The 15,217-nt window shown below is 44.0% G+C and overlaps 5 protein-coding genes across 5 annotated transcripts; 3 read left to right on the top strand and 2 right to left on the bottom strand.

Annotated features, from left to right (window-relative positions):
• Positions 1 to 507: 507 nt before the first annotated feature.
• I203_102935 (uncharacterized protein) lies at positions 508 to 3,766 on the top strand (the record flags this gene model as incomplete). Its single annotated transcript, XM_019147215.1, has 2 exons — positions 508 to 2,137; positions 2,244 to 3,766. The coding sequence occupies 2 exons, from the start codon at positions 508 to 510 to the stop codon at positions 3,764 to 3,766; spliced, it is 3,153 nt and encodes a 1,050-aa protein (XP_019003765.1).
• A 302-nt stretch (positions 3,767 to 4,068) lies between these two features.
• On the bottom strand, positions 4,069 to 5,635 carry I203_102934 (uncharacterized protein; the record flags this gene model as incomplete). The annotated part of the gene is made up of 7 exons (XM_019147214.1): positions 4,069 to 4,182; positions 4,281 to 4,426; positions 4,556 to 4,661; positions 4,777 to 5,000; positions 5,075 to 5,236; positions 5,351 to 5,530; positions 5,623 to 5,635. The coding sequence occupies 7 exons, from the start codon at positions 5,633 to 5,635 to the stop codon at positions 4,069 to 4,071; spliced, it is 945 nt and encodes a 314-aa protein (XP_019003764.1).
• Positions 5,636 to 6,183: 548 nt separating this feature from the next.
• On the top strand, positions 6,184 to 9,613 carry I203_102933 (pre-mRNA-splicing factor SYF1; the record flags this gene model as incomplete). Its single annotated transcript, XM_019147213.1, has 6 exons — positions 6,184 to 6,972; positions 7,064 to 8,214; positions 8,266 to 8,347; positions 8,407 to 8,607; positions 8,679 to 9,195; positions 9,273 to 9,613. The coding sequence occupies 6 exons, from the start codon at positions 6,184 to 6,186 to the stop codon at positions 9,611 to 9,613; spliced, it is 3,081 nt and encodes a 1,026-aa protein (XP_019003763.1).
• Positions 9,614 to 9,908: 295 nt separating this feature from the next.
• Positions 9,909 to 10,706, top strand: I203_102932 (uncharacterized protein; the record flags this gene model as incomplete). The annotated part of the gene is made up of 3 exons (XM_019147212.1): positions 9,909 to 9,959; positions 10,021 to 10,349; positions 10,424 to 10,706. The coding sequence occupies 3 exons, from the start codon at positions 9,909 to 9,911 to the stop codon at positions 10,704 to 10,706; spliced, it is 663 nt and encodes a 220-aa protein (XP_019003762.1).
• A 1,895-nt stretch (positions 10,707 to 12,601) lies between these two features.
• On the bottom strand, positions 12,602 to 14,849 carry I203_102931 (uncharacterized protein; the record flags this gene model as incomplete). Its single annotated transcript, XM_019147210.1, has 7 exons — positions 12,602 to 13,086; positions 13,227 to 13,309; positions 13,409 to 13,500; positions 13,565 to 13,616; positions 13,690 to 14,080; positions 14,170 to 14,282; positions 14,365 to 14,849. 7 exons carry the CDS (start codon positions 14,847 to 14,849, stop codon positions 12,602 to 12,604), a joined length of 1,701 nt encoding a protein of 566 aa, XP_019003760.1.
• Between the last annotated feature and the right edge of the window lie 368 nt (positions 14,850 to 15,217).

Genomic DNA, 15,217 nt, shown 5'->3' with positions numbered 1-15,217 from the left:
TTTTTAGATCGAAACATGAAACGATCAACTCATTCGCTGGCGTTTAATCATCAACAACAACAAAATAACAACAACAGCATTAACAACAATAACAAGAGCAAGACATCCACAGAGGAATGTGACATACCCCTGGATCGACATCACTTCCTCAAGATATATACATCGTCTGACGTAGATCCCCTGCAGTCAACTTCCATTGTCCTCATCCTCAGCGTCCTTCGACTCGTACATGTCCGCAAGTGGAATATTCATGACTTTAGCTTCAAGGAACTGCATCTGTGCGTACTTTGTTGTTGTTGTCAATGTCCTTCTCGCTGCACCACACGTTCTATTCCCTCCCCTCACTCTCTTGGCTTTGATCGCATCACAACCTAAAAACAAACTGAATTCTCATTCTTTCCTTCCTTTTATAGAATATCAAACCTCATTCTCATGTCGAACTTCTCCTTTGTATATCCACTTACACGAATATAACACTTTCTACACCTCCGAGAAGACGCGATCACGATGTCGCTACCACATAATGGGTCCACAGCTCCAGCTATAACCTCTCCCGACCTCGCATGGCCCTCTCGACCTGTTGCACGTCCTTCTCCGCTATCCACTCCCACCTTGTCAGCCGAATCAGCAGAGTACCTACATTCACCCTCGTCCTCATCCAGACAGGCAAGTAGTAGCAGTACCGCGCCGACTACCTTGTCCAGCTCAGGCTCGTTGAAGGGGAAAGAGAAAGCTTTGGATTTACAACTACGGATACATTCCCATAATACCGAAGAGCAGGAAGAACGTGAAGAGAAGGAAAGGAATTATGGACCACCTAAGAAACCTCTACCACCCCATCAATTGGGTAGAATCGCTCAATCATTCGGTATCATCATGCCCAACTTGCCTCAATCTCAGACACATTCAGCACACGAGACAAGAATACCGACTAGCCCTTTGTCGACTTCTGCCATCTCACCTACTTTGCCATCTGCGTCTTACAGAGGCCGACTATCACCTTTACCTTTCCAATCACCCATCCAATCCACTCCATTCTTGCTATCTGTCATACCACCTCTAAGCCTTTTGCCGCCAAACAAGGACAATTCATCTGAAGAGATCCATCGCAGGAACAAGAAATGGAGAAGGGGTAGATTGATACCGCTTCAGCCTACTTTGGGATCGATGTTAGTTTGTATAGCGAGGGAGTACGGTCTACCTTCAACAATAGGCATTGGTGTATATCTAGTGTTACCAAATCAGCCTACGAGGAAAGGTGGGACCAACGGCTCTTCATCCTCTTCTGATGAATCGAATTACGATGATGATGAGGGATCGACAGGACCGAAAATATCATCTGCGACATGGTCAACCCTATTCTCACCTCACTTGATACAGCTTGCTCAGGGAGGAGGTGGAGGGATGAATTCAAGGTCTTCTACACCTTCTCAAACTCCTTTTAAGAACAATGTGTACAGCAATGATATTGTTGACCCAGAATCGGGATTCCCTCCTAGTCCAATATCAACTTCAAAGATCAACCCCTCTAGAAACCATATCAGTAGAATCAGAAGATCTAAATCGACTGAACCGCCTGAACTTGTTCATTCTCATTCTTCCAACCTATCTACATCGACTTCTTCTTTCTCAGCCAACCTACCTCCTACACCTGCTTCTCTAGGAGATACAAGTTTCGCCACGACAATCTCATCGACGGCTTCACCTATGGTGACTCCTATAGTGGGCACGATCGAATTTGATGTTGATTTGGATGAAGCAAAATGGTTTGAGAATTATCATCAGAGAAAATCTGGTAGGCATAGTAAACATAAACGATCACTCACATCTGAAAGTGGGATGAAAGAGTTGAATTTGGTCAATAAAGTATCGGATGTAAGACCGAGATTCTTGAAGGAATTAAATCCGAATACACCACAGATAAACCATCAGGATGATCATGGATCGCAAGAGAGTCGCGAGAAGAATGTGGTAGAAGTGGATGATGATCTGTTGAAGCCACACCCCGAGCAGAATGACTTATTGGCTTGTCCGATCGATCTCTCGGATCAGAGTACGAGGTTGAAAGTGCAGGAGATATTGGATAAGAGAGGTAGTGGGGTGGTGATGGCTGAACAATTGGATGATCTTGAGAAGAGTGAGTGTAAGGAATATCATCTCTACCCACGAATGCTTCCGATATGACTGCATTCTGTAAGGAAAATGGTGGACGCGAATGCTGACGTCGTCTTGGTCCCATCTAGTGATGCGACAACTCTCACCTCGAGAAATACGCATAACATCCCCCAGACTACTCACACCTCGCATGGCGGCTAAAGTGGCCAACCTGACTCTACCGGCGGTTCCCAAACGAGGTACTTCCAAGACAGCTCCGACCTCATCGCCGTTAGCGGGGGACTTCTCGAATGGAAATTCCGATTCGGAAGAAAAATCACAACCTAATTCAGCTAGGTCCAACGGAACGTTCGGATCAGCCATCCATCTCCAACAACAACAACAGGCTACCTCTCAACTCCAAGTTGAACAAGTTGAAGATAACGATAATGATACTGAGGAAACAACCTTAGATAGACCCGTGTGGCCAGCTGTGAAACATGGTTCACCAGGATCACCCACCATTCACGAATATTTCTCTCGTCCCAGTTTCCCTCAGAGACAACAACAAGTTCGAAATGCCTCTTCGCCCGCTTCCATCCCTGTGGCTATATCCGACGAAACTTTAAAACGGATGAAAGAGAATGAAGAATCACAAATTGAGCAGAGTAAGATATCATCACAATCACAAGAGCGGATTCCTCGTAGACCCGCTAGACCACCTTCACCTAAATTGGAGAGTATGCACCAGCGAACTTTATCCCATACCCTTTCACCTGAGTTGGTAGATTTCTTAAACAAATCTCCACCCCCTGCGACTGGCGGACAGGGTACGACACCAGAAGAGAAACGAAGGAACAGATCGGGAAGTATGAGTTTGAAAGGACTAAGAAATCAAATGTCATCCAAGAATCTAAGTCATATGTGGAAGTCCGGTGAAACATCTTCGACTGCGACTTCACCGCCTTTACCTAATGAACAAAAAGAGACGATTGGGTTGTTCAAAGGTGGTTTACCAACGTCGAATGGAGATGAAGGTCACTTTGGTTTTAATCGAGATCAAGCGCACTCGGCTTTAGGAGGTGGAATGAGAAGTGTATCTAGTCCAACCAATCCTACCACTGATTTCGGAGCAGTATCGCAAACCCATGATGAGAGTTCTTTACCATCTGCCGGTAGTGGGAGTGGCAAAGGGAAATTCGCTTCTAGGATATGGGGATTTAGGCATCATTCAGATAAACATGATAAAGATAAAGACAGATCGTCAAAGATGTCAAGTAAACGAAATCCTTCTATTGATGGTGCTGGGAGTATAAAGATCTCTGAACCTATCGCCGCAAGCTTCATACACAAAGAATCGTTCGATATACCTCCCAACAACAGCAGCATTGTACAGCAACAGCAGCAGCAGCAACAAGCTGGATTAGGACATGGTAGATTCCCTTCACACTCTTACGCTCATGCTACACCTACGAGTCCGAATCCTAGTGCCAATCCTGCCAGTCCGAGAAGTATGAAGAGGAAACCCGTTCCAGGAACCACGACGGAAGATGGAGATTCAACGATGATGATCAAGAATAGTATGAGTTTGAGTAGTATGAATACGTTCGTTTTGGAGGATGCTCCGAAGGGAAGGAAGATGATGGGATTGGGAATGGGGCAGGCTCAATAGTGTATATTTTTGAATGTCAGTATATATAGTTGGAATTGAGGCAAAGATGAGATCTCTGGTGGTTGTGATTGTTATAATTTGTATACTATACATATACGCATGCGATGTTATAATTATCTTTCAGAAATGATAATATGCCAGAGTACATTCATGTGGAATAGTAGAGTGAGTCCTACTGAATGATAATACATCAATATGTATGATTATTCACATGGTCCGATTGTCAATCGCATCCAGTATATACCATCCATGTATGTATGTGTATATATACGGAAACTCCCTATATGTATTTAATCTATTCATCAAATCAATTCGGAAGGATAAAACAGTTTGATCGTATTCTGCCAAACCTGCTGAGACAATTGCTCGAGAGGTATATCCATGATTTTAGATACTATGTTAGCAATGATTACGATCTGTCACGATGAAAGTGTGATCATCCATTAGTGACTGAGTCGGATTGCTCTTCGAAAAGCAAACTTTGGCCAGGTGCTCGAGGCTTCATTCCACTCACATCAGCAGGTTCTTGTCTCCCTTTCACGCCCATTCCATCTTTCCATTTATCTGGTTTATTGACTCTTTCGATAAAGCACCCTGAATCGGTGTGTGGGAGGTACTTGTGTGATTCGTGAGATGAGGTTATCGAACACCATGGAGCGTCTGTCATGTCGATATAATTGCTTGTTTCTCAGCTCAAGCTCACATAATAGTTTATTCGATGATCAATCGGTGATTGATATGTCAATGTTGTTGTCGATTTTGCACTATTGTGCACATTGATAGACTTACCAGTCTCCAATAATAATCTGTCTAATGGGATTTGCTTGACTACTTCTATATTCTCTTTAATCTTTAATGAACAGCCATTTATACCTATATACAAACCCATATTCACCTATAACAACAACAACAGCAAAAAGGTACATTAGATTTCATTCTTTCGAGTTGAATTTAGAGTCTGACTTTTGGCCTTGATGCTTGTGAGCTAGTTAGGTACACTACAGACTTACCAATTCCTTCATTTCATTTTCAGTACCTGTAAAAGAATGTACCACTCCCCCTCCCCACTTTGTACTCCACCCTATATGTTTCAAAGTCCGTACTAGATCTACATGGGATTCGGAAGTTCTAGAATGTAGAAATAAAGGTAACCTGAATTCCTCTGATAGTTTAAGGAGGGAAGGTAAGTGTTCAAGTTGAGTTTCTCGAGATGAATGATGCAAACGATCATAATCTTTAATATTCATTCATGACTGATCAGTAATTACTTTTGTCCCGTTTGTCTACGTTTAGTGATGGTGTACTTACCTAGACCGATCTCTCCTATTGATATTATCCTCTTGGATCCTCCTTGACCCCTATCTTCTGAGATAAGATTTCGCAAATCGCTTAGATACCCTTCGAAACCCGAAGGGTGGTTGGGTATTTCGGATGTTGAAGTTGGATGACATCCAGCTGTACAATGAAAGTCTATCCAGATCGTACAGTGTCAGTTACGCTTGCTTGATAGCATTGAATATGGCCATTACGGTTCATCATAGGACAACCTGATCGATCAGATCTGAATGACCGAGATCAACTTACCATACTCCTTGGCCAACTTGAGCGCATCTTTACTATCCCCCAAACTAGTCCCAGTGATCAATATCCTCTCTACACCTTTATCCTTTGCTCGTTTGATCATCTGCGGTAAGTCCGATACGTGCCGCTGTTTATTGTGGTATGATCCCGTAAACATTGGATCCGCGAGGTTCACTGCGATATCTATAATTTGATTCAGAACACATCCCTCAGTCTGTGACAATCGCAGGTCAGATGAGACGAGGTTGAGTTGAAAAGTTCATTGGCATACATACCTGCGAATCGCATTTTGAGCAGTCTACCTGATGTTTTGAAAATTTTGAGTCAAGCTAGATGCTGCAAGTGGATCGTCAAAGAGGGTAGCGCGTTAAGATAGACATCATGATGACTTGTACTCTCAGAATCTAATCGCTACGAGCACTTCATCGTTGGACATCCTCCACTCTCTCTTTTCAGGGTAACACCGTCCACCATTCTACCAAATCTCATCTGTCTTCTTCCCTTCCTGCCATGGCATGGTACAATCGAAGATCGTATGAATGAGTTCAGGGTGATTATGTTCTCCTTTCTGTTATATCTCACATGCATGTATGTACCTCTTGTCACCTTGTACAACGATGCTGTGAGGAATGTAGTAAGGTATGGTCTTGACTCATAACACCGCATATCTCCGAGGCGTGGCAGATATGTATGATCTTAGTTCTAGAGCTTAACGTTCCTCTGGCTACAGGTTCATCTGCAATCCGAATTCGCTGAAAACATAATAACAACCCTTGAGATCATCATCGTACACATTGGTCTTGCCAAAACCACAAAGTCGCCAAGGAGCCACCACCATGTCGGCTCAAGACTCCCCTCTCAACTCCTTATCTTCTCGTTTCCCACTCACCTTCCCCGTTCCCACACCTCTCACTCATCCTCATCTCATCTCCGCCTCAGATCTCGCAACAGAGGAAGACCTCCTGCACAATCCCGACAATCTACGATCATGGCTCTCATACATCCATCAACTGAAAGAACGTATAATAGCCAATGAACCTCCCAAAGCCGACAAGCCATCGCCCGAGGAGATACTCCTAGGTCCATTATCCAGTCATGTTGCCCGAGAGGGTTTACAACAATTGACAATGGTTTACGAAAGGGCTTTAGCGATTTTCCCTGCAAGCTTCAAACTTTGGAGATCATATTATCAAATGAGACAATCCTACGTGTTGGGGGAATTGACAAGTTCAGCTAAGACTGCTAGAGGCCAACATGCCAAACGAGGTTCAGGATTCAAGACGAATGTGAGAGAACAGTTAGAAGCTGCTGAAGAAGCCAATGAGTGGGTAGGAGGATTAGATGGTATAGTTGGATACGAAGAATGGAGATCGTTGATTGCTACTGGAGAAAGGATGATCGCTTGTCTGAGTCATTTACCTGTACCATGGTTATTACACCTTTCGATTTTGTTTCACCCAAAATGCCCCGCGACGTTCAAGAGAACCTATGCGAGACGAACATTCGATAGAGCACTCAGAACGCTCCCTCCAAGTTTACATGGAAGAGTGTGGGGTCTGTATCTTAGATGGGCAGAGATGATTGGTGGAGAAGCTGGTGAGAGAGTTTGGAGAAGGTTCTTAAAGGTGAGTTATCTGTACTATCAATGATTTAATACGGTGGAACGCAAGTTTTTTCAACATCTCGAAGAAGCTGAGCTGTGTTTTTCTCATTAAGGTCGACGCAAGTCTGACTGAAAGACATATCACATACCTCCTTGACTCGACTCCGCCTCGTCCACTCGCTGCGTCCAAATACCTTCTCTCCCTCGCTCGTCGCGCATCCAAGAACCTGTACTCATCACTCGAGGGCAAATCACCGTATCAGCTGTTCGTCGATTTCTTAGAGCTGGTAGAGCGGTATGCAGATGAAGTAGGTATGGACGAAGAGCAGACATTAGAACTTAAAGCGGCCAAGCAAGTGGCTCAAGATGAAATAACGAAACCTGACGCCGAAGACACACCTGCTCCAGCGGAAGAACCAGCTAGTATACATGGTCGTCTGATCAGGATAGCTGGACCACCTGTCCCAGTAGAACAGGGAAAGATATTCAAACCTAAAGATGCTATCTCAGCTAAGAAAGGTCCAGAGGAACTACCTTATGATGAAGATACCGATCCGTCCAATTCACGCTTATTAGACGTAGAAGGTATAGTAGAAACAGATGGATTAGAAGTATATAAAGATCAAGCTGGTAGGTTATGGACGGGTCTGGCGACATATTGGATCAAACGTGGTGAATTTGATCGAGCGACATCAACTTTCGAAAGAGGTTTAGCAGCGGTGGTGACTATCAGAGATTTCACTCAGATATTTGACGCTTATGCTGAGTTCTCCGAAACTATGATTTCTACTTTGATGGATGCTCTTGCCGATGAAGATAATTTAGCAGATGAAGAATTCGATGCTGAAGAGACTGAGAAAGAATTAGATGAGAGGATGAAGAAGTTTGAAGAGTTGATGGATAGAAGACCCTTCCTCCTCAATGAAGTTCTCCTCAGAAGGAATCCGAACGAGGTGGTAGAGTGGGAAAAACGAATAGCGCTTTATGGAGACGACGACGAGAAAGTGGTTGAAACGTATGTGAAAGCTTTGGATACGATAAATCCAAGGAAGGTCACAGGACCCCTATATCCTCTATATGTCAACTTTGCGAAGTTCTATGAAGAGGGTGGAAGCAAAGATCCGGAAAGTGGAGAACCCAGAAATGAACCCGATTTGAAACAGGCTAGGAAGATTATGGAGAGAGCTACGAAAGTACCCTACAAGAGTGTAGATGAGCTGGCGGAAGTATGGTGTGAATGGGCAGAATTGGAGTTGAGGAATGAGTGAGTACAGTGTACTTCATCCCGTTTGTAGCTTGACTGACATTTCCATAGGAATTACGACGAGGCTATCCGTTTGATGCAGCGAGCGACCACGATACCGCGAGATCCCAAAAAGATCAACTTCTATGACGAGGTGAGATACCGCGTTCCCACCTCTTGAGAGTTCAAGCAGAGCTGACGTCCTTCGTACAGTCTCTATCCCCACAACAGCGTCTGTTCAAATCCCTCAAAATATGGTCTTTCTACAGTGATCTCGAAGAATCCATCGGTTCCGTTGAATCAACAAAAGCAGTCTACGATAAGATTATGGAATTGAAAATCGCCAATGCTCAGGTCATTGTCAACTACGCTGCTTTCCTGGAAGAGAACAAGTACTTCGAAGAGAGTTTCAAGGTATGTGGTCTAGCTGTCGTGCGTTTCGCGTGGTTTGAGTCGTACAGCTAAAGGGATATTTATACCGATAGGTGTACGAGCGAGGTATTGAGCTATTCCACCCATCCGTCGCATTCGAAATATGGAACATCTACCTTTCTAAATTCGTCAAACGATATGGTGGTAAGAAGCTCGAAAGGGCAAGAGATCTGTTCGAACAGGCATTAGAGAATTGTCCACCTAAATTCTGCAAACCGATTTATCTCCTATATGGTAGACTTGAAGAAGAACACGGTTTGGCTAAGAGAGCGATGGGTATCTACGATCGAGCTTGTACGACAGTACAGGATTCAGATAAATTCGATATGTTTACGATATACATTGCGAAAGCCACTGCGAACTTTGGATTACCCGCCACTCGACCGATATACGAAAGAGCACTTGAAAGTCTACCGGACAAACAGACTGCGGAAATGTGTAAGAGATTTGCAAGGATGGAGAGGAAACTTGGTGAAATTGATAGAGCCAGAGCTATCTATGCTCATGCGAGTCAATTCTGCGATCCTAGGATTGACAAGGAGTTCTGGGAAGAATGGAACTTGTTTGAGGGTGAGTAATTCGTCCCTGCCTGCACTATATATGGTAAGGGAGGACTTGACTAAACCTTATGTTGCAACACAATACAGTCGAAACTGGATCCGAGGACACTTTCCGAGAGATGTTACGTATCAAGCGTGCGGTCCAAGCTGCATTCAACACCGAGACATCTTTCATCGCTGCTCAAACGGCCGCAGCTGCCAAAGGAGCTGAGAAACCTACCGATACAGCTCAAGACGCTGCTGATCCTATGGCAGCTATGGAAAGAGAGTTGTCAGGAACGAATGGTTCTGCGAACAAGAAGACTGGTGGACCCGCCTTTGTGGCTAGTACGTTGAAGACGCAGAATGCTCATGGTATCGATCAAGCGGAGGATGAAAGTGAGGTCGCGAATCCGGATGCCATAGAGATGGATGAAGATGAGTTTTAGGCTAGACGGGGAGGAGGTCTAGTGATGGAAAGATGAAAAATGTTGTTATGATGCATATTCAATGACCTACAAGATCGTTTCATCATGTGTTAGCTTCGAAGTCGACAACCACGAGGTGTACGAACCAGTTTGAGTGCATGCCTGACCCCCCTTTATTCAGCGTAACCTTCCGGATAGAAAGGAGGATAGATAGCTGTATTTGGACACACACTGATGAAAAACCGCATATAATACGTATCGTATGTATTCGATTCTTATTGCATTCCATTTGAGATATCTGACTGCCCGGACCAAAATGGAGAATACTACATCACCCAGTGTTGACGATCGTTCCGAGGGGAAAATCGTTGGTTCTGCATCAGCTTCCCTACGCACATTGTTAGTTATCTGCTGCTAACAACGGCCAGAATGGCAAATCGAATACCAACACAGTGGCTCTGAGTGAACATCAAGCTTTGGGCTTAAACGAATATTCTTATCAAGCTTTAAAACATGAAATCGAAGATTTAAGGAGAAAGAATGAAAATCTAAAGAAAGACTTGGCAATCTCCCGAACAAGTCTCCGAGATCGAGATCGAGATACGAGGGATATAGATGCAAGAGGCACCTCAGTAGCTTGGCAAGCTATGAAATTCTGGACAAAAGTTGATCTTATGAAAAGTGAACTAAGAATGCATGTCGCGAAGGAACGGTTGAGGTTATCTAGAGATCAAGATACCGAATTAGCATCGAAGATGTACGGATGATCCTGAGGATTTTCGTAATTGTGTTTTGTCCATGATGGAGACTGATCCGAAGGTTCAATAAAAGATTGAATGAGTATTTTGATGATGAGATACCATACAAATGGTACGCTTTAGCCACTGCATCTGAGACTGGACCTGACTGTGACTCTACACAGCAAACCGATCGACCCGAACCATCTTCAAGGGATCTCAATGACTTAAACTTGACGATGAGCTGGACAGCAAGTGTACTCCGTATGATGACAAAATCTGGCGATATACCGAAGATTGTGCCGCAATTAGGTATCAGACTTGGCAATAACCATACTTCGAAAGGTTATTTCCTCCAGCTTTCTCCAGTCACTTGAAAGATTACGAAAGGTACATCAGAACAAGTGCGATGAACATTGCTGAGCTTAGAAAAGAGAACAATCGATTAATTGGCGAGAGGAATGGGATATTCAGAGAGAGACTTCGTATGCTCAGTACGGTTAGTCAATTCGAGGACATGACCCCGCGACTTGACCAATATCTCGATATGACGAAAAAAGATATCAATACAAGGGTTTTACACAAAGCGATGAACGATACGGAAGATACTGAAGTTTATAGATTCTTGGACATGTCATGAAGGAAATCAGCACTTTCGGATGTATTGAGAAGGAACCCTTCATACGATGAGCTCATCAGTCCACACGCGGAGAAGAGAATCTAGTGAAGAACGCTTGGTGGGAAGGATGGATGAATCGACTTGACCATGATCGCGAAAATGATGACACTGAAAGCCCTCGGAGGGAGAGTTAAGAAAGATTCTCGGGACCTGTTGTGGAGCCTGGTCAATAGTGATGTGGTGACCAAGAGACAAACACAAGATGAAGACAGGGGAATGTATTTGAGATCCTTGGGAGAGTACAATTATGGAGTTCATGTGATGGAAGATTGGATTCCTGATATTAACAGTTCCTTCCTGAGCGGTTTTGACAGAAAGGGAAACTGATGAATATGAGTATTAACTTTACTACCTTTAATGCTGACTATGTAGGTATACAGTAATTAAGGTAAATTGATGCGGTATTTGGCAATCCCGTCAACGGAGCTTACAACATGCATTTCCTTTCATGCAAAGCAAAACGACAGGATATAACAAACAGTACCATTATACACCTGACATCATACTGTATATGTATAACACACCCTTTGATACTTGAGAACCACGGCTGTCGATCTTTTGATGAGAACTTGCTGGTGTGATCCTTCAACATATATGAGTTAAGCACAAATAGGTATTTGACTCGACCGACCCAATTCATTCTCGATTGGCTCTGCGGTTCCCACAGATCACAATTTACAGTTGAAGAAAACATGCCTTTCAGAAATTCATCTAAGCTTACCCAAAGTCTCTCAGACCTATCAAGCAGAGCCAGTGACCTCGAGCTAGAGAACCAAGAGCTCAAACAACGTCTTCGAGCATTGGAAGCACTACGTGTGTCAGAGTGGCAAAAAAACCGACATATCATCACCAATTTGGAAAGCAAACATTCGAATCTGCTTGACGTATACACTGAAGATAAGTTTACGTTGACTGTAAGTAGAATAACAAACAAGCTTATGGAAGACATTGCCACGGCTCGAATGGGATATATCAAAACCCAGAGTCCGGATGGAGCATGATCGATAATTTATTGAAAGACCATTTTAAACAAGAAGATAAGGTATCCAATATTCTCATGACAGATCAAGATACGAAGAACCAGGTTGAATCATTCGTCATCGACACGTTGCGAGAACATTATACGTCAACCATGAAATCTGGATATGGCGAATATCCAAATACGATGGGAAGTAAATTGGATACCAAGGCGAAAGCTAGAATGGCAAGTAGCCTGAGAGACCCACACATATTCGCCTTATCTATTCAGCTTGGCGATGGAGATGACATTGATCCTCAAGTTGTAAAAAGTCACTTGAGAGTCGGGCCATTGCCTGTTGATGATATCATCAGAGAAACGATATTTACTAAATAACCTAGGACTAAGTGATCTGGTGGCTTGTGATTATCCTGACATGTAGATCAATATTCCTATCGGCTATGTTTATATCTTATGCTTTACTTTGAGTGGTAACACGAGCAGGTCAGCCACAACAACTTCCAGATACACAATGACAATAATAATATACATGCTAATCTCATCTATGTACAATTACATCCACCATCCGGACATGCTATGTTTATGATGTATAGGATCGTATCTTTTCATTCATGTCAGTGATTCGTGCTTGATCCATTATCCGATCTATTCTGTGCCCACGATGGATTATAACTGGGCGGAATGACAGTCTCCTCCTCGACAGGTTGTGGATGAGGTACAGATCCTGCATCCTCTTCTTGAATAATATTACTTCGTCGTCTCCTTTCGTTATTGTTGTTATATCTCGCTTTACTACCTGGAGCACCAGAATTGGGTCTGCCACCTCCGTTCTGAGCCTGATCCGGATTATGAAGTACCATCGCGTTACCACCACTCTCCTGACTTGTGTGTATGGACGAACTAGGCGCGAAATATCCGTATCCATCAGCGGAAAGCGGTAGTGAATTTCGATTAGGATTGTACGATCCACTAGATTGATATGATGATCTGGGATCTGGTGAGCCTGGCGAGCCCATTAGGAGAGGGGTGACTGTAGAATCTCGCTGGTGACTTGATGGAGGGGTGTGGTCGAATGGCGTGTGGCCTCCTGAGGCAGCGTCTAGGAGTCAAGGTATTAGTCAATGTCACTTCCTTGAGTAACGTGCTGATGTAAGATCATGATCCTTCATTCTGAGGTGATCCATCTCCAATTCCATACTCTATTGTATAATGGTAGAAAGTGAAAGACGGATTACTCACTCGCATAAGCATCACCGACGCTCTCTTCCCCATGAGGTGTATACGGATCAATCTCGAATGGTTTATCCTCATATAGATTCGCTCTATTGATCGCAATAGCACATATCATCAGTTCTCAAGGAACATGAGAGTTCGAGAGCATAATAATAAAGATCAAATCGATAAAACCTCACAGAACGTACTCTTGTTTCCTTTTACGTTGATCTCGCTTTTTGCGGAAGACGAAGAACCACAGTAAGCCTGCGATTACGATGAGAGCCACCACTCCACCGGCCTATACACGCAGAAAGTTTGGTCATTTGTCAGTCTATATAGTAAATGGGTGCATGTGCACTCACCACTCCTCCAGCTATGGCTGCTGTATTAGATGAATTCCCACTGGAGTCACCACTAGTATCAACCCAGACAGTTAGTATTCTTTCACATTTCCCTTGGCTCCATGGTGAGGAACGAATATGCCCACCCTTGAGGTTGTATAAACACAGCTTTCGATATATCCCAGTAGGGTCTCCCCTGACCTTGATTCTCGACCGTGACAGTATACTGAGCGGTCGTATCCAAATTAGCATAATACAACACCTGATCCATCGATACCCATGGACTGGTACCGTAAAATTGTTGAGTGGCAGGAACACCGCCGATAGTCGTCGTAGTGGTGGTCGTGTCTTGAACATCGCCCGAGGTAGCCACATTAGGTAGATTCGATGATGTAAGAGATACGCTGAATTGATCGTGGTCGAAATTCACGGATCCGTACAGAATAATTAAAGATGTGTTGGAAGGAGGTTGGAAGATCAGTTTGGAACCTGGTGTGAAGGTATCTAGTCGGTTGTATGTCTGTATCGACTGGTTGCCTAAGAATGTAAGTAGTAAGTACCTGATGATATAGATACAGTCCAAAATGGGACAAAGTGTACTGTGGTCAAGCAGTATGTTGACTCACCTGCTCCACCAATCTGAGTAGCCGTCTCCCACTGTCCCGTAGACTGACTGAACACTCCGTTAATCTGATTCTCACCGAAGATAGCTTGGAAAGTCGAATTAAAAGGTGTTGATCTGAATGCATATACAATAAAATGATCAGCCCCATTTCGATATCCTCGGAGTAAGATCCTAAGATGATTGAGAGATCACTCACCCTTCCTCTCCAATGACAGTCGTGAAAGTAACTCCAGTAATTCTCACTCCTCCATCCCCCGTCACCCTTACTCTCAACCTATGCCAACCCTCAGGTAACTTATCGACATACCACCCTCCAACAATCTTCTTCGCAGTCGTATTACCATCTACCTTCACTTCAATATCGCTATCACCCGCTTCTGCCCATAGGTACACCGCAGATCCCCACCATCCTAGACTCGCATTGGCTCCGATGTAAGTGGTATAATGTGAGGATACCCCTTGACCTATGGTTTGATTAACGTAGTCTGACCAATTGGAGTCGGAGTAGGTGACGTTCCAAGTCTGGTCGGCTGGGCCTGAACGTGAAGGAGAGTAGGAGATGGTAGGTGATTGGTCAGAGACAGTGATGTTGTATAGTTCTTTGGCGGCGACGATGCCAGTAAAAGATAGAATGAGGGTGAGAAGAAGGATGAGAAGCGGCGGTAGAGTTGGGGTCTGCATGGTGATGTGGTGGATATACCAGGAGGTGAAGGATGAGATCAAGTGAATGAGATCAAGTCTTTTGTCTATCGCCTTCACTCTGATTTGACATACGCTGAGAGGCGAGCCGATATGACTAGAGACTTTCACCTGACGTAAGGACGAAAGAGACGAAAGAAAGAAGGCCAAGAAGGAGAGATGAAAAGAGTAAGTGATCGAGATGACGATCAAAGGTTGGTAGGGTCAAGGTGCGGTCAAGTGGGGGGGCATGGACATGGACATCTCGTCGTGAGGGATCTCAAGGTGTGTTGAGGGGCGCAGTGATCGCTTAGGGATAGGGATGATTAGTGGTATGATGATGATGGTATGCGGTATACAGCACACTAACA

The sequence above is a fragment of the Kwoniella mangroviensis genome (genome assembly GCF_000507465.2).
Source record: "Kwoniella mangroviensis CBS 8507 chromosome 1 map unlocalized Ctg01, whole genome shotgun sequence".
Classification (NCBI taxonomy): domain Eukaryota; kingdom Fungi; phylum Basidiomycota; class Tremellomycetes; order Tremellales; family Cryptococcaceae; genus Kwoniella; species Kwoniella mangrovensis.
This window is presented reverse-complemented; position numbering and strand designations above follow the sequence as displayed.